Source organism: Lentinus tigrinus (genome assembly GCF_003813185.1).
Source record: "Lentinus tigrinus ALCF2SS1-7 unplaced genomic scaffold L226scaffold_42, whole genome shotgun sequence".
Taxonomy (NCBI): Eukaryota; Fungi; Basidiomycota; class Agaricomycetes; order Polyporales; family Polyporaceae; genus Lentinus; species Lentinus tigrinus.
Window position 1 is genome coordinate 207,752 of NW_027137951.1, and position 16,869 is coordinate 224,620.

At 60.8% G+C, this 16,869-nt stretch overlaps 6 protein-coding genes across 6 annotated transcripts; 2 read left to right on the forward strand and 4 right to left on the reverse strand.

The window, feature by feature from the left end:
• Positions 1-291: 291 nt before the first annotated feature.
• On the forward strand, positions 292-934 carry L226DRAFT_263896 (uncharacterized protein). Its single transcript, XM_067673397.1, has one exon. It carries the CDS (start codon positions 378-380, stop codon positions 831-833), a length of 456 nt encoding a protein of 151 aa, XP_067530526.1. The 5' UTR covers positions 292-377; the 3' UTR covers positions 834-934.
• A 1-nt stretch (position 935) lies between these two features.
• Positions 936-3,090, reverse strand: L226DRAFT_263895 (uncharacterized protein). Its single transcript, XM_067673396.1, has 8 exons — positions 3,064-3,090; positions 2,862-3,003; positions 2,604-2,734; positions 2,455-2,540; positions 2,341-2,358; positions 2,130-2,256; positions 2,028-2,069; positions 936-1,964 (listed from the first exon to the last, which is right to left on the reverse strand). Exons 2-8 carry the CDS (start codon positions 2,910-2,912, stop codon positions 1,076-1,078), a joined length of 1,344 nt encoding a protein of 447 aa, XP_067530527.1. The 5' UTR covers positions 2,913-3,003; positions 3,064-3,090; the 3' UTR covers positions 936-1,075.
• A 973-nt stretch (positions 3,091-4,063) lies between these two features.
• Positions 4,064-4,888, reverse strand: L226DRAFT_263917 (uncharacterized protein). The gene has a single exon (XM_067673398.1). It carries the CDS (start codon positions 4,715-4,717, stop codon positions 4,112-4,114), a length of 606 nt encoding a protein of 201 aa, XP_067530528.1. The 5' UTR covers positions 4,718-4,888; the 3' UTR covers positions 4,064-4,111.
• A 1,334-nt stretch (positions 4,889-6,222) lies between these two features.
• On the reverse strand, positions 6,223-7,652 carry L226DRAFT_471002 (ornithine decarboxylase; the record flags this gene model as incomplete). Its single annotated transcript, XM_067676351.1, has 3 exons — positions 6,223-6,590; positions 6,696-7,433; positions 7,520-7,652. 3 exons carry the CDS (start codon positions 7,650-7,652, stop codon positions 6,223-6,225), a joined length of 1,239 nt encoding a protein of 412 aa, XP_067530529.1.
• Positions 7,653-9,278: 1,626 nt separating this feature from the next.
• Positions 9,279-11,516, reverse strand: L226DRAFT_539404 (PTPA-domain-containing protein). The gene is made up of 6 exons (XM_067681676.1): positions 11,426-11,516; positions 10,934-11,362; positions 10,728-10,853; positions 10,305-10,653; positions 9,951-10,144; positions 9,279-9,890 (listed from the first exon to the last, which is right to left on the reverse strand). The coding sequence occupies exons 2-6, from the start codon at positions 11,213-11,215 to the stop codon at positions 9,441-9,443; spliced, it is 1,401 nt and encodes a 466-aa protein (XP_067530530.1). The 5' UTR covers positions 11,216-11,362; positions 11,426-11,516; the 3' UTR covers positions 9,279-9,440.
• Positions 11,517-11,717: 201 nt separating this feature from the next.
• On the forward strand, positions 11,718-15,871 carry L226DRAFT_555012 (ku70-like protein). Its single transcript, XM_067683033.1, has 18 exons — positions 11,718-11,868; positions 11,944-12,141; positions 12,238-12,355; positions 12,417-12,528; positions 12,617-12,725; positions 12,804-12,887; positions 12,961-13,157; positions 13,241-13,343; positions 13,408-13,603; positions 13,679-13,767; positions 13,880-14,008; positions 14,132-14,240; positions 14,390-14,482; positions 14,572-14,678; positions 14,805-14,903; positions 14,994-15,053; positions 15,212-15,232; positions 15,497-15,871. The coding sequence occupies exons 1-18, from the start codon at positions 11,803-11,805 to the stop codon at positions 15,584-15,586; spliced, it is 1,980 nt and encodes a 659-aa protein (XP_067530531.1). The 5' UTR covers positions 11,718-11,802; the 3' UTR covers positions 15,587-15,871.
• The last annotated feature ends 998 nt before the right edge of the window (positions 15,872-16,869 follow it).

The following is a 16,869-nucleotide window of genomic DNA, read 5'->3' on the forward strand; positions in this document are numbered from 1 at the left end:
GCAGCGATCAGCTGCACCGTGCTGGTGTGGCAAATTTGACATACGCGGAGCGGTGCGCCAGAAAGGTGCCTCTCGACTCCCGGTATGGACTAGTAGATTACACGACGTGCGGATGCGCGAGCTACTCACTACAATTATCTACGCTAGTCGAAGACAAGAGGAACTGGGACGAGAAGCGGGCGTAGTTGAACTAGAAGTGCTATAATTTATGCGAAACAGCACCGGGGAGTGAACCTCCGGCTAACGAATCTGCAAACACTGATAGCCGTAGCAGTGATAACGGTGGAGACGAGAGAGATCCAGACTATACAACCCTGGGCGCCGCAGGCAGCGTCCAGTGTAACAGAGTGCAAGTAATCGTGATCCAGAATATAAGCATGGTATCGTACGCTCCACCCAGGAGCCATGAGAAGTGGTACTCGAGTACGTGGATTCGCAAGCATGGACGCGGCAAAGCCGACGTTACCAAGGGCGCCAGCCCGACCTCGCCGAGTCCGACGGAGAGTTGCTCGCACTTACAGAAGCAGAAGCAGACCGAGACGCAGAGTGAGGCGAAGCGGAGCGTGGGGGGCTGGGCGGGCGTTCCTGGCGATAGAACTCCCGGTCCCCATCCCGGTCCTGCGAGAGGGCATACCGCTCACGTTCGAGGTCTCCACGGTCACAATCCCGAGCGCGGTCGAGGTAGTCCAATCGAGACGTGCCAAGGTATGGCGACGGGGGAACCGAGCGCGCCGGACGATCGTCGTGTGACGGTCGGCGGTCAAACAGCGGCTGCGCATGAGGATGGGAAGGGGTTGAGTGCGGATAGTGCTGCTGCTGCTGTTCGTGCCTAGAGGGTAGGTAAGAGGACGATGGCAACGCCGCGACAGCGCTCGCCGGTGACCGCGAACCGCCAGCAATATGGGCGCCAGGGTCGGAACTGTGGCAGAAGAAGGCAATGATGAGCACCAGGCGTTGAGGAATGGAGAGATGCAGACGCAGAGGTGGACGGCGTGGGACAGTCGCCGAAACACGGGCGACCACACGAGACAGATGGGGGAAGTGGGATGTGCAATGACAATGTTGAATGGGCGACTCACGACTTGTACGCATGCAAGGCATCCGCAACCGCCAGGCTATGCCTCCGCTGTGTTAGGGAGTCCACAGACGCGATGCGGCGCACATCATCCCTACGTTGCTCGTACCCGTCCTCGTCCGATGACTGCAGCCGCCGCAAGACGGCCATCGGCTCACCACACTGCGCCTCGCGCAGATTGTCCATGCTCGAAATGGGCGGCAGGTGGAACGTGCCCCCAGCCCCGTCCCCGCTCGCACGACGGCTCGGCGGCTGGATGGGCGGCAGCTTAATCGTCTCTCCTAGCGGTCGCGACGACGTCGGAGAGATGGACATGGAGCTCTCAGCGCCCCCAGGCGATTGTGCCGAATGCGCCGACGACACGCTGAAACGGGAAGTCGTCGAGGACAGCGGGCTGGGGTATGGCGAGTAACGCTGCCTCGAAGAGCCGGGTTCAACAGGAGGAGAGTGCCGCCTAGACGCGCCGGAGCTGTGGAAGAAGCTACTAGACGTCGAGGTGGAGGATGTCGGAGAGTTCGCAGCGTGCGGCCGCTCGACGTAGGGAACATGCAGCATCACGGGGGAGTCGCTCTGCTGGCCGATGTGCGGATACGCAGGTGCGAGCTGTTGATGGTGCGTGCTGAAAGTGGTGTCGATGTGTCGTCCAGGCTGCGCCGCGAAAGTGTGGGACATGACAAGCGTGCTGCGGGTGGACACCGTGCCCCCGTTCATAGTAGGCGGGCCTGCGTCCCCAACAGAGACGGACCACTCTGCACCCGCTCCTGAGTTAAGGCTGAGAGGCACCTCTGCAGGAGGGTTGCGCCGGGCCCGCCGCTTGCCTGTGCCGGGCTTTGCGATCTGTCCGTAGCCCGGGCTGTCAGGAGGCAAGCACGTCTCGGGAAAGCTGGGGCTAGATAGAGGGCACGTTCGGTCATGAGGAAGCAGCGTGGCGTCGGAGGGAATAAGCACATACCCAAAGAGAGGGACGAGGTCATGACGGATCGGCCAGGCCACCCTAGTATCAACAGCGAGTCAGCGAGGAGCAGCAGGAGGGGTGCACGGGAGCCAAGCGCACCTGCGGGAGAGGCGGAGGGCAATCTCGTACGGCATCCAGGTGCCCTGGATTTTCAGATACCCGCCTCTCACCCGCCGCAACTGTGCGGCGAGGTCGGGCTGCGAGTCTATAATCTTCACGATGTCCGCTGTAGGCGCGATCGACGTTAGAGTTCGGTTTCAGATCGAAGGTTAGCATTCTGCCTCGGAACAGCGGCATGAAGATCTCTCACCCTTCGAGTTACCGAGGGCTGTGAGCGGTGAGCGGGAAGCGGGAAGGGGAGGAAGCACGGACGTCGTTAGAAAGCCGCGGCAACACCGGAGAAGGGTCGACGACGAGTGCTCACCCTTCCAGATCCCGGTCCAGAGCACGTATCCGTCGTCCATGTCCAGCATGATCCACTGGCCGTTCAGCGGGTATTCGTACACGGGTCTGCGGTCGATCCATCAGCTCGTCCAGCCTGGACCGCACACCGCACACAGGACTCGAACGCACATATATCCACGAGGGTCGTTGCTGGTGATATAGCGCGCCTTGGTGACATGGTGGTCCGGGCTCGCGTACGGGCGGAAGCGCGTTACGCCGTTCGGGGCGGGCTCCGCGGTCGGGGAGGGAAGCGGGTCCTGCTCATCGCACGAAGCAGCAGCACGAAGCATCACGCACGAAGCAACGCGAAGCAGAGAACACGAACACGAACATGAACATGTCAGCAACTGTGCGCCACATGGACTTGGCGCCGCGGACCACACTCACCAGCAGCAATCCAGAGGACATGTTTGCGGAACGGCTTGTTCCCAGAGCCATTTAATATGTGAGCGTGTGTGTGCCTCCGGGTCTCGAAGGTAGATTGCGAGCGAGTCGGAACCGGGAGTTAGTGGTGCTATAAACAGGGTTGCTGGGTGGGGCCTCGAGCTCAGCTGACCGAGGGGCAGCAAACGCAAAGTACAAAACCTACCAGACGGGAAATCGGATAGTCCGGTGCGCAGGCTTCAAGTACTTCCAAGGCCGAGGGGGGCGGGGTGGGGGAGAGTGGTACGTCGAGCGTGAACAGACGCAGAGCACGGGGCAAGCAAGGCTCAAGCAAGCGGGCGAAACGCACTATGCGGAGAGGCGGGAGCCAAAGGAGGCGGCGGGGAAAAGGGCCTTTCCGCGTCTGCGCGGAGGGCCATATATCATCTGCCTGCGCAGCGCACGGATTCGGAACTCGAGACGAGACAGGCGGCGAGGGCCCAGCGGCGTGCAGAATTATTACGACACCCAGCACGGTGCGCACGGTGTGGGCCGTAACTGGCTCCGGATCCGATGATGGATCTGAGGTGCGCACGGGCTGATTCTGAATTCGTGCCCAGCTAGTTACCAGGAGGAGGCACTTAGCGGTCGCCCAGCGTAATTTTTGGTTCCACAGGAATTCCCCGCAGAACCGCTGTGCCGGTTTCGGGATGGTGCTGTCTAGGTACCGAGGCTCGGCATTCGATCGCATAGATATAGAAAGAGGGTGGGGGTGATCAAAGATGGATGCCTGCAGATGGATCTCACTGCAAGGCCCAGCGGGCAGGGCCCCTGGCCATGGGTGCCGTTCCCCGGGTCTTCGCGGGACGCTCACGCTGCGCGGTGCGCCCTGTTAGCCGGGTCGGATTAGCTAATATAAGGTGGTTGAGGAGATGTCACGGTCTCGTCTCGGATGCACGCCGCTGCGGAAGACGGGAAACGCGCAACACCGGGTCGAGTTTAAAGTGCATCATTGCATGAGCGGTCAGATGGGACGCTGTCCGTGCACGGGTCCGCATCTCGTCCGCGTCGTGGGCTTCGTGTTCTCACCTGCCAGCGTGGGCGGGCAAATGACGAGGCGAGCAGTGACAAGTGGCCACTGGCGAAACCGGTGGGAAGAACGCGCAGAACACTATTAATGTCCTCTGCACCCGCCGATGAATCGAATATCGAACCCGCACGCGGCGCACGGCGCACACCACGCTGGCAACGATAGCGTATTGGGCGTGAAAAGGCTATTCCGCGGAGACGTCCTCGTGCGAGCGTGCGAGCTCGGGAACAGGACAGAGGACTGGAACTGGAACAGCTGTCACAGTGTCAGGGACTCGGAGGGCAGGGCGCGCACGCTCTGGCTGAGGCTCTGGCTCGGTTCTGTGCGGGGCTGTCAATGCACAAGGCACGCACACACACCCTGGGATGATGCGACGGCCGTGCGTGCGCCAGGCTGTACCAGTACACAAGTACAATAACAATAACATAGGGGGGGCGGAAGGAACCTGAGACCTAGAGGGGGGGACGGTCGCCGGAATTCGTCCTTGCGCAGCGCAGCGCGTAAGCCCGAGAGGGCCGTCGGACTCGGGTCCTGGGCGACGCGACGCGACGGGCGACGGTGACGGGAGGGCAAGGGCAAGTACAAAGGGAGCCCTCGGCCCCAGGGACTGAGTACTAAGGGAGAGCCCAGGTTCGATCGAGCTCTCGAGAAGGGTTGGACCGTGGGCCGTGGGCCGTGGATATCGCTGTGCGCGGAAGAGAGTCCCCTCGTAACCACGTTGGCAACCGACGGCCAGCCGACGTCCGTCCGAGTGTCCGAGTGTCCGGAGGCGGCGGCGCGGCAAACACATTCAGATGTGGCTGCACGGTCACCCGAGACGGTCGGCGCTGTGCGCAGCAGCGACTAATGGCTTGTCATTTGTTGGCCGCAGCCTGCGTATCTCGAGCCGGGAGGGAGATGCAGACGTCGGACGGACGATCCCCGGTGACTGGTCCCCCTTCCTCAGCCTTCAGGGCGCCGCGGCGTCGACGTTGTCGTCAACTCGTCGAGCTCGCAACTTGTCCACGTTCATACTGTAACCTTCAAGGTTCGCTTTTGGCTCATCCCATGCCCCACATCCTCGTGGGCTGTCCAGCACTGTCGCAGTGTCGTGGCGACGTCGGACAGGGCATACGGCAGCAGCTTCTAGCGCATTAGCAGTCGGAAATACCGCGGCCCGGGCACTCTCCAGGCTCCTTCAGGCAAGCTTGCAAGTCCAAGTCCAAGCTCAAGTCCAAGTTCCCCTCCCTGCCAGCAGAGTCCAAAATCCCGGCCACGGCCACCCCCCCGCCCGCGTCGCCCCGGGCCCCATGGCCAGATTCCGACGATCGATCCTCGCTCGGAGGCTGGGAAAAACGGCAGCCATTGAATGCGCCACCGCCAAGGTCAATTGACAATACGTATACGTCACGAGGCGGTATGAGCCTGGGAGCCCGCACCGCAGCACCCCCCGTGCCTGTCCGTCTCTGATCGAACGCGTCCCCTTCCTCCGGACGCCTCGCGACCTCGACCTCGCGCTCGCGCTCGCTCTCATGGCCCCCCCGGCCCCGAGACGCACACCGCATGCTACGGAGCCGAGCCCGTGCGAAGCCCTCCTCCGCCAGGCACGCCCCGCCGCCCTTGCTTACTTTACTGTGTCAGGCATGTATGTATAGTACTACTTACTACTTAGCCTCCCTCGAGCAGTCTAAGGCTCAAGTCACAAGTTGCAGTGCTGAGGAACCGGGGCAGATAAGGAGCACACGATTCGTCATCCATTCATTTCGTCATGCACGTCGTGCCTGCTACTGAACCTGCATGCACATCATCCATACAGTCCATACAGACTTAACAGCAAAGTTCAACGTTCAAACAGCAAACAGCAAGCAATCGAAGAACCGAGTCCGCGGCGTCCGTCCACGCGTGCACACCTCAACTTGTCGCCAATCGCCACCCGCACCCCGTCGTCTATCATCATCATCATCGTCTGAAATCCCGCTGGCATCCCAACACGAACACGAAGTCCGAACACGAAGAAGAAGAAGCCGCAGCCTCGGGAGCATTCGCATTTTCCTGCTGCTGCGCCCGCCCCACCTAGTTCCTGCCAGTGCCTGCCACCTCGCAACGCGTTCCATCCCCAACGCAAACACAATCCACACCTGACGTCCGTCCCTATTCCAATTCAATTCGCCATCTTCCTCCGGCCGCCTCGGAAGCCACTAAACGTCGAACGTCGAACGTTGAACGCCTGCTCGGGTGCCGTCGAACGCCCCGGAGGGGAGATCCGGTTCGGGATTCGGGAACCATCGAACGAACCCGCAAGCCGCAAGCATCGCCCTACGCCGCCTGCGCCTGGAACGCCCTCAACGCCTCCCTCACCTCCGCCGCGCCCTTACCACACGCGCCCGTCGTATACACGACCCTGCTAACCTCGAACCCATTAAACATGCTCGCCGCGCACGCCGAGTACGCGCCCATGTTCTCCCACCCGAGCCAGTCGCCCACCTGGAGCGTCCCCGGCAGCTGCGTCACGGCGCACACGCAGTCCAGCGAGTCGCACGTCGGCCCCCACACGCTCGCCGCGCGCAGCGGCACCGACGCGGGGACGTGGAACGACCCGTTCAGCGAGAGCACGGTCGGCTGCGGCGTTTGGTGGTCGAACAGGATGCAGTTGAACGCGCCGTAGACGCCGTCGTTGATGTAGTCTATAGAAGAAGAAGGACGGAACATCATGTCAGCGAGCTCGTAACCAGGGCAGGTCCGAGAAGAGAATAAAGCGGGGAATGGAAGGACGATAGAAAAAGACGTACACATCACGCTCGGCTGCTCCGGGTCGACGTCTGCGGCGTCCGCCTGTTCGAGCGCGTGGCCAGGCGGCGCCCGCCGCGCGATGATGTTGGTGGCGAGCGAGAACGCCTTGCTCACGTAGTACCGTCCCGGCTCCGCGATGATCCTGATCCCGTCGCGCACGGGGAAGAAGCGGTTAATCGCGTCCGCGAGCACGCCCGCCGTCGCCTCGAACGACGCGTCCTCGAACCCGCCGCCGACGTCGAGCAGCGTGAACTCGTAGCCCGCGGCCTTGCCCATGTCGAACACGGCGCGCGCACGCTCGACCGCGTCGGCGAACGCGAACGGGTCCGTGCTCCCGCTGCCCACGTGGAAGCTGACCCCGATGACGTCAAGGTTCAGCTCACGTGCCTTCGCCAGCAGCGCGGGCACCGTGTCGAGGGGCGCCCCAAACTTGAGGCCGAGTCTGCAGAGCGCCTTGGAGTCGTCCGTGAGGATGCGGACGACGAGCTTCGCGCCGGGGTGCGTGCGCGCGATCTTGTGCAGCTCGTCGGTGTTGTCAAAGGTCATCATGTCCACGCGCGCCTTGGCCGCACTCCGGATGAACGACGTCGCCTTGCACGGGTTGGCGAAGATGATGCGCTCGGGCGCCACGCCGAGGGCGAGGACGGTGTTGATCTCGCCGTTCGACGCGCAATCGAAGCCTGTCCCGAGGGCCGCTAGAAGCCGCAGCACGTACGGGTCCGGGTTGCACTTCACGGCTGTTTGCGGGCATCGAACATTGAGCATCAGCAACCGGGACTGCACGCGCGCGTGATGGGAGGCATGGAAGAAATGGAAGACGCACCGTAGAACGGCTCAATCTCGGGAAGCAGCTTCTTCCACCGCTCGTGTTGCTTGTACACCGCGCTGAGGTCGGCGACGTAGAACGCCTTCTCCGCGTCCGGCTCCCCATCGGCGGCCAGGTGGAGAGCGTTCATGACCCCGTTTCTGAGGTGGACGTCTGGGTGGCCGCGGTGCAAAGGCGGCAGCCCGGGGATGGAGACCTCGTCATCGTAGTGGCGGTCGGGGTTCTTGAGGTGGTGGGTGTTTTCGTGGGAGTGTGCAGAATTGGTAGGCGAGAATAGTCCGTTTACGAACACATTGGCAAGGTACTTTTCGGGAAGCGAACGAGAAAGAGACGAGGAAAGGGTGGGAGAGCACGAGATGACGTCGTAATCAAAGTCGACCGGCGCGTGCGCGGTCAGAATCTCGAGTGCAGACATTGGTCGTTGGCGTTGGCGAGGTTCCGTGGAACCGTCGAACTCTAGGTCTTGGTGGTGTTGGTCTATGGTTGGGCCGTTGAGGTTCGGCTGAAGCGGGAGATAGCGGGAGGTACCCCGAGAGAAAGGAGAAACAGTCGTTTTGTTAGGTGGTAGGTGGAACCCGTATTACCGAGCCTACCGCCGCGGTCGCGAGAACGAGCCGGGCGGGATAGGAACGGTAACTAGAAGGTCTCCTTCAGTCGGCTATGGGATCCTCGCTCCCTGAAGCGAGGACGAGCTTGAAGGGGAGATGAAGCAAAGATGAAGAGAATAATCAAGTAACCAGGACACGAAGACGAGTCTGGCAAAAGATTGATTCAGATACGATGCAAGAGTCCTGTCAAGGAGGTTCTCCTGGAGCAAAGAGGTTAGACGGTACAGACGGGGTCGAGGATGGTTGAACCTACCACGGACGGATGACCACCTACGAAAAGTTTAGGTCAGCAAAAGTTTTGAACGATATCGATGGAATGGAAGATCGGCTATAGGAACAACGAACACGAGTGGCACCGCGAGAGGCGTGGCGAGCAGCGGTGGCGAAGAACAACACATGCTGCAGTGAAGCAGCGGCAGCAGCAGCAGCAGCCACGAGACAACTTCTCGAAAAACGTTTGAGGACGCGTGGTGATGTCATCCAATCGCACTGCGCCCTCTGTGAAGAGGCCGCCTCTTCCAAGCCAGAGAACGAAAGACGAACGGCCAACGTGTTCAACACGAGCTGCAGAAGAAGACCCTCGACGGAGATAGGGGCCGCGACGACCTCTGATTAACCTAGCCGCCTCGTGTGTGCAGCGCGACGAACAGGATGCGCTAGCACCTCTCGTGGCCTTCCGAGCTCGAGCCTCGAGCACGAACCCCGCACGAAGAGACGGCGCGGGGAAGCAGGGGTCTCACCCGGGCGGGGGACGGATTGCAGGAGATGACGCGAGAATGCGAAAAAACTTACTCGAGGGTCAACAGACGGAGGTCGTCGTTTCTCGCTTGGTCAAAAATGGTGGCGGGGCCAGAGTCTGCGTCGTAGCCGAGCGTTCAGCGATACGACGGCAGACGCGGTTGCGCGAGCTGAGGGTCTCCCTGGGCGGGGTCGTGCGCGGTGCGGACGGGGGCGAGGGCAGCGAGGAGGAGGGGAAAGACAGCGAGCAGCAGCCACGAGCAAAGCCCCTCGCTCACTTTTCTTCATCGATACCGCCCGCCAATCACTGCTCTCGGCGTCTGCCGGGCCTGTGCCCCGCGTCCGTTTATGGCAGCAACCTCGCTTGAGGGCTCTCCCGAGGATTTGCCGCCCGTGCTCAGCATATGGCCCGCCCGGGGGGCAGTGACGGCATACTCGGGCTCTGTTCGTTGAGTAGGCTACAAGCTTGCATGGATACAGCAGGGAACATCTACATGTGATGTGGCACATCTCAATACTGCACATGAACGATCGTCGACGACGAGAAGTAAGAACTCGAGCCTCGAGGCACTCTACTCTTCCCCGCCGGGCTGACTCGTCTGCGGAGGCGGTGGCGGGCCCATCGTCCCCGGCTTACCACCAGACCTCATAGAAGGACGCAGTGCGGTGCTCGCCGTGGGGCCAAGCGGCGCTCGTGCCGGAATGAGTCCGTCTGTGCCGCCTCGGTGTGGGTGACGAGCCGCTCCGGGATGACTCGTATGTGCGGTAAACGGCAATGGGGACCCTCTGTTTGGCGTGGTGTATGGATTCGACATCGCCGCAGGAGCTGCGGTGATGGCCCAGGGCGCAGGGGTGACAAACGGCGCCGGGGTCGGTGCATGAGAGGAATGGGAGGCGTGAGAGGCGTGAGCATGAGAGGTATGAGAAGCATGGTGGTGAGGCTGTGGCCCAGGGACGTCCCATACCAGCAAACCTCCGAGCGGTATGTGCTGCACCACAACGCGCTTGCCCAGCACCTCAGCCTACAAGCCGCAGTCAGCTCTATGTATGTAAAAACATCCCCCCAGACCACCCCAACGTACCTCGTACATCTTGAACAGCCCCGAGTGCACCTTGCTCCAGTGCTGCACCCCGGTCGCGATCGCATACAGCTGCGACGAGTGCTCGTGGAACGGCCCGGACTTGACCTCGTCGATCCGCGTGATCGACATGAAGTACAGGTTCGTCGGCGGGAGCGGGGGATGCAGGATCGCGTCCACCGGGATGTCCTTCTGGTCTGCAGGCACGAACGGGGGGGTGTCAGTCAGTACGGTGTCAACGCCTCGTAACCACCTGTCTATAGCTTGCTCGAACTGCACTCGTAGTTGACGCCACACCTCGGGACCGCCCGCGGAACCCCGTGCAGCTGCGAGAGAGAAAGAACATACGGCACGCACCTCTCAGCTGCGCGCTCCCAAACACATACGTCAAGAACGAATAATCATCGAGCCCCCACACGCCATGGCTCCCCGCCGGCTCGAGCTTGTACACGTCCTGCAGGCGCCAGCACAGGCGCACGTAGCGCACGAACACGTTCAGGACGAGCTGCCGCTCGACGCGCGGGACGGGCTCGACGAAGCGCAGGAGCGCCAGGCACAGCAGGAAGAGCGCAAAGGACGTCTCGTGGCCCGTGCCGTAGTCCATGCGCGTGAACGACCCAAAAGCGGTGAGCAGGTACGGTTCGATGAAGGGGAGTGTGGGGTGCAGCGGGCCGGGGAGGAGCGCCGAGAGGAGTGCGGGGGCCTCCTGCAAGGCACGCGTCAGTACGGACGGCAGTACACGGTACACATTGTGATTGTGGTTGCCCCGGATCGACGCACCTGCTCTAATCGCTTGCCCCACGTCCGGAAGGCGAGGTTGCCAAAGCGTTGCGGCGTGGGCAGCGGCGGGATCTCGTCGATCCACCCGTCGAGCGTGTCCAGCATCGCGATGATAGCACTCGCGGCCTAGAAAAACAACACGATCAGAATCGGGCCAGCCGTCTTTCATTATTTCATTATTGAAGAATGCACGAGGTTCGACTCACCGCGTCGGGCTCGGGGTCCTCGTACGGCAGAGTGTGCCCAACGACAGACTCGGCGAGCCTCCGGAGGAAGAGCCCGTAGTCCTGGTACCCGCGCGTGTGCTTCCACGCCTCGACGTCCTCGTCCGTCTTGATGCGCAGCACCGGGGTGTCCGCGGGGGCGAGGCTCGCGGCTTCAACCCTGCGCAACGGCGGAAGAAGACTCGGGCTCGACATATCCGCCGCCGCCGCCGCTGTGGCACTGGTACTGCTTGGGTTCGCACTCTGAATCAAAGACGTCGCCATGTGGACGTGGACGCGGCGTGGGTGCTAGGGCGCCGCTGAGTAAGATGTACGAAGATGCAGATAATAGCAAGTCGTGATCAGAGCTCTGACGGGAACTTGTGGGAGTCTCTGTCGGACTGCCAGGCTTCTGGGTCGGTGGTTATCTGACTAGTAGAACGCCGCGAGCATGAGCTTGATTGAAGGCATGGTATGAAAGATCACAGAACGTGCCTGGCCCAGAGGCGTATCGGATCCTTGTGAGCCCCTTTAATGCGATTTTCACCCTGTTCTGTCACGCAGCTCAGGAAATGCTGGCCGCGATGGGAGTTACTGGTGAACGTACGCGTTAACATGGTGTAAATACGTCAGCGTTCTTGGGTATTGCAGGCCCGTGGCACTGGAAGTCTCTAAGCGCTGGTGCCACAAAGGGGCTGGTCACGTGGGACGACGCGACGCGGTCAGCGCCTACGCGGAGCCGCGCCACGGTCTCGCCTGACTACTCTGCACTTTTGCACCCAACCACCACGACGGAGTCTTCGAAGTTGTGCGAGATTCGTGTCTAAGAACTTTGAAAGACAGAAGGCCTCGAAGAGTGATTGCAAAGAACCATGGCGCCCTTCGATGACTGGAACAAGCTCGATGACGATGAGGAGGAGGAACTGCAGGACAGCTCGGTGCGTCGCGTCGGAAACACCTCGAAACGCGTGAAGATGATGATATACGATACTGACCACGGGCCTCATGTGCAGCTGTACGAAGGCAAGCGAGACGTGATCCTGTTTTGCATCGACTGCTCGCCGTCCATGCTCGAGCTCTACGAAGACCCGCGCTTCGAGGACGTGCAGACGTGCAAGCTGCTCACCGCGTTGGAGGCTGCTATGCAGGTTCAGAAGAGAAAGGTTCTTGTAGGCCCGAACGATGCCGTTGGGATCATGCTGTTTAACACGGTGCGTTCCCGCCACATTCTCCACCCGCCTGCCCCAGGGCTCAAACCACCCTACCGCCTACGTCTATCACACGAACCAACGCGCTTGTCTCTCCAGACGAAGAGGAACGAAAATGACGAAGCAGGCGCGGACCTGAAGAAGGGCACGTATGTCTACCAGCCCATAGCCACTGTCGATGCGCCCAAGGTCGTAGAGCTCATGCAGCTCCTGGACGGTACGTACCGTGCGCCACATCCCGTCGTATAATCCACGAGTTTAACCGCGGACCGCTGCAGAGGCGCGAGAGAACCCCGAGAAACTCGCGGAGATGTTCCCACCCATGCCAGACAAGAAGCGCGTCCCGGTCGGCGACGTGTTCACGAGCTGCAACTGGGTCATCCGCGACGGGTGCGTACACGCCCCTCGTGGTTCGTTGTCATTGGCATGAACCAGTCCCTGACTAGTGACTGCCGACTGCGTGTGTTGATTGTTGCAGGGCCCCAAAGACGGCGACCAAGCGCATCTTCTTCATCACGGACGAGGACAATCCGCACCCCGGCGCAGCGAGCAGCCGCCTTATTGCCTCCGCGCGCACCACTCTAATCGTATGTGAATGTGAAACACTGCGGTTCACGGGATTCCCCGCTAACCTCCGTACCCCGTTTCGCGTATCCCGTTTCCAGGACCTCGTGCAAGCTGGGGTCACTGTCGAGCCGTTCTTCATCAGCACCGAGGAGAAGCCGTTCGACCCCTCAATCTTCTACTCCGTAGGTTACGCTGCTGGTTGTCTCTGTTTGCGTTGTGCGTGGCGGCTGACTGAAACGCGATGGCGACGTGCAGTCCGTCCTCCTCGCGACGAATCTTGCGGACGAGGATGGCCTTGGTGAAGATGGGGAGGGCCAGATCCTGCCCGAGTCCATCTCCATTGGCCAGATCGACGAACTGCTCTCGCAGATGCGTTTCCACGAGGTGCCAAAAAGGGCGCTCTTCAGCGTGCCGTTCACGCTTGCGCCTGATTTTACGATCGGAGTGAAAGGGCAAGTTGTCTTTGCGCTGCAGACGCTACTCCACAGAAACTCGTCACTGATTTCCCCCCGCTTTTCTCCTTGCTTTGCTCCAGCTATGGTCTTATCACTGAACAGAAGAGAGGAGCGTACCGGTACTTTGCGGACCTCGGCGATAGGATGGAAGTGGTCGGTTCGCGGACCGCGTATGTAGACGAGGTGAGCTGTTAAGGGTTAGCTCGTCGCGGCGCGCCAATGTTCACCCTCGGTTCCGGCACCACAGGAACAGGAGACGGAGGCTGAGAAAGCCCAAATTCTCTTCGGGATGGATCTCGGTGCTCCATCGGCTGAGGTTGAGGAGGAGGGTGGGGACGAGCACAAGGAGGCGGGTGCAGGAACCCGCTCGGTACCGCTCGGCAGTCGAGTGTTTTACACACCAGACGAGGTTCGCTCGTTCCGGACCCTTGGACTCGAGCCTGGTACGTATTGGATCGAAGAACCTTGGTCGACGTACATGGTCCGGGCATTCAGTTGACGTTTGACCGCGTGGTTAGGGATTAAGCTGCTGGGCTTCAAAGGCCGGAAGGAGCTAGCGTTCGAAGACAACATCAAGCATTCCGTGTTCATCTATCCGGATGAGATGGTGCGTGCTACGCCGCCGCGTCCCGGTCTCGGTTGCATTCGCGCTTTCTTTTCACCCTCAGCTAACTCTGCGCGTGCCTTGAAAATTTTTGCGTCCGGGACGCCGCTGGTAGACTTACTCTGGGAGCAAGCGCACCTTCACCGCCCTGCTTCGGACGATGATCAAGAAGAAGAAGATTGCGATCGTTCTCGCCCTCACCCGCCGCAACTCATCGCCCATTTTCTGCGCCGTGCTCCCGCAGGTGAGCCGTCACGCCCTCCTGTATCGCCAATATAGCCCCACTTGGCGTATTTTCTCCCTCCCCCGGGTCTTTTCGCCACGCCGCACTCATGTGACAGACATACTGACCGCCCGCGTCTGCCAGGAAGAGAAAGTGGACGAGAGCGGCTGGCGGGAGCCGCCGGGGTTCCATCTAATTCCACTCCCGTTCGCCGATGACATCCGGTCCGCACCAATCGAGAAGGGCTTCCGCGGTAAGACCTGTCATTCCTCATGGTAGTCACGGGCTCACAGAGTCCTCGAACTATCCACGGACGTTCCTGACCCGCTATCTCGCCTACGAACGCTCGATCACGGTCGCCCTACCGCGACGTGTATGGAACCCTTGCCTTGCGCTGCGCAGCGTCGGACGAACTCAAGGAGGCTGCGCGCAAGTGGATAGACAAGCTCGTTGTCAAGAATGGCTCGTATCCACCCGACTCCTATCCGAACCCTGGTGAGCTGCCGACGTATATCCCCTTGTCACCTCCCCCTTCCATTGCGCGCTCACCATTACGGCAAATGTTCCCATGTTACCTCTTGCAGCTCTTGCGTATCACAATGCGCAACTCGAAGCCAGTGCGTTCCGCGAGGAATTCGACTCTGAGGCCTTCGAGGATCTTACAGAACCGAAATATGACATGATCCACAAGGTCAGGACCCGACCTCGTCTCCCCCGTTCGAACGTGCATTCACGTAATAGGAACAACTGTACGCCCGCTGCTCAATTCCAACACGATGGAACCTTTCTGTGTCGTCCGCACCGGCCGTCTACACAGCGGGCGGGCCAGCTGATCAAGGCGTGGAAGCAAGCCGTCCATGAAGACGAGACGGCCAACATCGTCGCCGCGCCTGTCGCAGGCACAAAGCGGAAAGCGGTCAGTATCCATGCGCCACCGCCGCACCATTGCGTGCCTGCCCGCAGACCCGGACGCTGACTGCCGCATTGCGGTATATGCGCTATACAGGACGTGAGTGTCGACGAGGCTGAGATTCGCAGCAAGTGGGAAGCAGGCGCACTTAACAAGGTATGTACTATCGCCAATTTCGCCCATTCCCAAGCCCCTCCCACCGTCTCTGCAATTGGTGCCGGGATCCCCGCCCCTCCTGCTCCTGCTCCTGCTCCCCGCTGCCCGCACTATTCTCCGACGTGTGGACCCCCTGCTGACTTGGCACAATTCCACAGCTCCGTGTCGACCAGCTCAAGGTTCGTATCTCATCCGCCCATGTGACACTTGCGGCTGCGACGTCGCTGGCGCAACCTTGTATTATTATCGTGCGCCATCCGTCCGCGATGCCGAGTGCCAAGTCTGTCGGTCTAGCTCCGCGGTGACCGCGACGCTCGACGTCGAGGTCGCTCGTGAGAGCCTTGCCTATGGCAACGCAGGCACCCGCTCCCCCCTCCCCAGGGCCCTTCCGCTCGTCTCAATCTGATTCCGCAGCGGCTCGCTGATACGTACGTCATGCGCAGGACTTCCTCAAGAGCAAAGGCGAGCCCGTCTCCGGCAAGAAAGCGGAGCTCATCGAGAGGGTGTCGGATTGGCTGCAGAACCATCCGTAGAACCCCCCATTCAGTCCGTGCAATCCCCCTCCAGCGCCCAGGCCTCAGGCCTCAGGGCCCGCCCGCCCGAATCGCGCTCGAATTGCGCCCCAGGGACCCGGGGTGGGATGGGACTGGGGATTGCACGACGCAGTACGGTTCCCGCGACTATCGTGGCTGTCGAGCACTCGCTCGGGCTGCCGTTCCAGAACTCGGCGTTCTCGCGCTGCCACCGAGTGCCTGGGTACTATGGCCACACTACTGTATCTGCATCATACCGTTCCCTCGTTTCCCCCCCCCCCCTCGTAGTCTCTCGGTGCCGGGGCGCGATTATAATAATAAGCCAGCACTCTATCTTGGACGTTCCCCTTGTGCGCTCCCACGCGATGCGCCGTTCTCACCGAGCGTAATTTCCCGTGTTCCCGGGCCCTGAGATGCGCGCCTCCTGCGTGTGTAGCAACTGCTCGTTCTCAGGGTGTGTGACGGTCGTCATCGGGGCATGTGAGTGGGATCAGAAAGGCCGCTCCATGCGGGGGTGCTCTTGTGAACGCGGGCGGCGGCCCGCGACAGAACGCACGGCCGAACTGACCGATGACAATGACATGGCGAGTGGCAACGAGGGCCGCAACTTACGGCGGGTTGGACATATCGTGGAGCGCAAGTGCTGTTCACGGTGTATGGTTAACGTCATCGCAGGCACCCGGCACTTCACCAACCCCTGGCACGAGACTACCTGTTATCCGAGGTTGGCTCGTTGGCATGGTATGTGGTGAGCGGTTCTGCCCGCAAGAGTGGCGAGCCGTTACAAACTGTCACGGTGCGCACTGTTCAAGAGGAGAATAAGCTGTAGAATAAACGAGACACACGATAGTATTCGAAGATCTGCCCAATGCGCGGCTCCCGAATTTTGTTTCCTCCTCCCGACCAGTCCATGGCCATTCGCGGCCGCTGCCATGGGATGCCACATTCGATATCGGCGGGCACGCTCTCGGGCTGGCAAAGTCTTATGAACGTGGCCCATAGCGTTGTCTAAACTCGTCTATTGGTATACGGTGGACGCCACTTGGGTAGACAACACGCCTATGCAGCCAGTCGGACCAATCCTTGCGGACGGGTTTCATGAGGATACTCGTTAGACATCCCTTTGAACAGGCTGACCAGGCCGCTGGTAGTAAGTACAATTGTCGAACATGGGCTCGAGTGGTATTGCATGACTGGCTTGCCGAAGCTGCGTTTCAAGTTGGAGTGAGCAATTATGTGTATGACGATGTTGCCTCAGAGAGTCTTGTTTGCACCCTCGTGGC

Excerpts from the sequence above, each read along its gene's own strand:
- L226DRAFT_263896 (XM_067673397.1), top strand. The coding sequence starts at position 378 with ATGGTATCGTACGCTCCACCCAGGAGCCATGAGAAGTGGTACTCGAGT.
- L226DRAFT_263895 (XM_067673396.1), bottom strand. The coding sequence starts at position 2,912 with ATGGCTCTGGGAACAAGCCGTTCCGCAAACATGTCCTCTGGATTGCTG. Across the intron at positions 2,541-2,603 it reads AACGACCCTCGTGGATATAT|ACCCGTGTACGAATACCCGC; the intron begins GTGCGTTCGAGT and ends GATCGACCGCAG. Across the intron at positions 2,070-2,129 it reads GCCCTCCGCCTCTCCCGCAG|GGTGGCCTGGCCGATCCGTC; the intron begins GTGCGCTTGGCT and ends TGTTGATACTAG.
- L226DRAFT_263917 (XM_067673398.1), bottom strand. The coding sequence starts at position 4,717 with ATGTGTTTGCCGCGCCGCCGCCTCCGGACACTCGGACACTCGGACGGA.
- L226DRAFT_539404 (XM_067681676.1), bottom strand. The coding sequence starts at position 11,215 with ATGGCGACGTCTTTGATTCAGAGTGCGAACCCAAGCAGTACCAGTGCC. Across the intron at positions 10,854-10,933 it reads AGGACCCCGAGCCCGACGCG|GCCGCGAGTGCTATCATCGC; the intron begins GTGAGTCGAACC and ends TTGTTTTTCTAG. Across the intron at positions 10,145-10,304 it reads TGGGAGCGCGCAGCTGAGAG|ACCAGAAGGACATCCCGGTG; the intron begins GTGCGTGCCGTA and ends TCGTGCCTGCAG.
- L226DRAFT_555012 (XM_067683033.1), top strand. The coding sequence starts at position 11,803 with ATGGCGCCCTTCGATGACTGGAACAAGCTCGATGACGATGAGGAGGAG. Across the intron at positions 14,904-14,993 it reads CAGGCACAAAGCGGAAAGCG|GACGTGAGTGTCGACGAGGC; the intron begins GTCAGTATCCAT and ends TGCGCTATACAG. Across the intron at positions 15,233-15,496 it reads TCCGTGTCGACCAGCTCAAG|GACTTCCTCAAGAGCAAAGG; the intron begins GTTCGTATCTCA and ends CGTCATGCGCAG.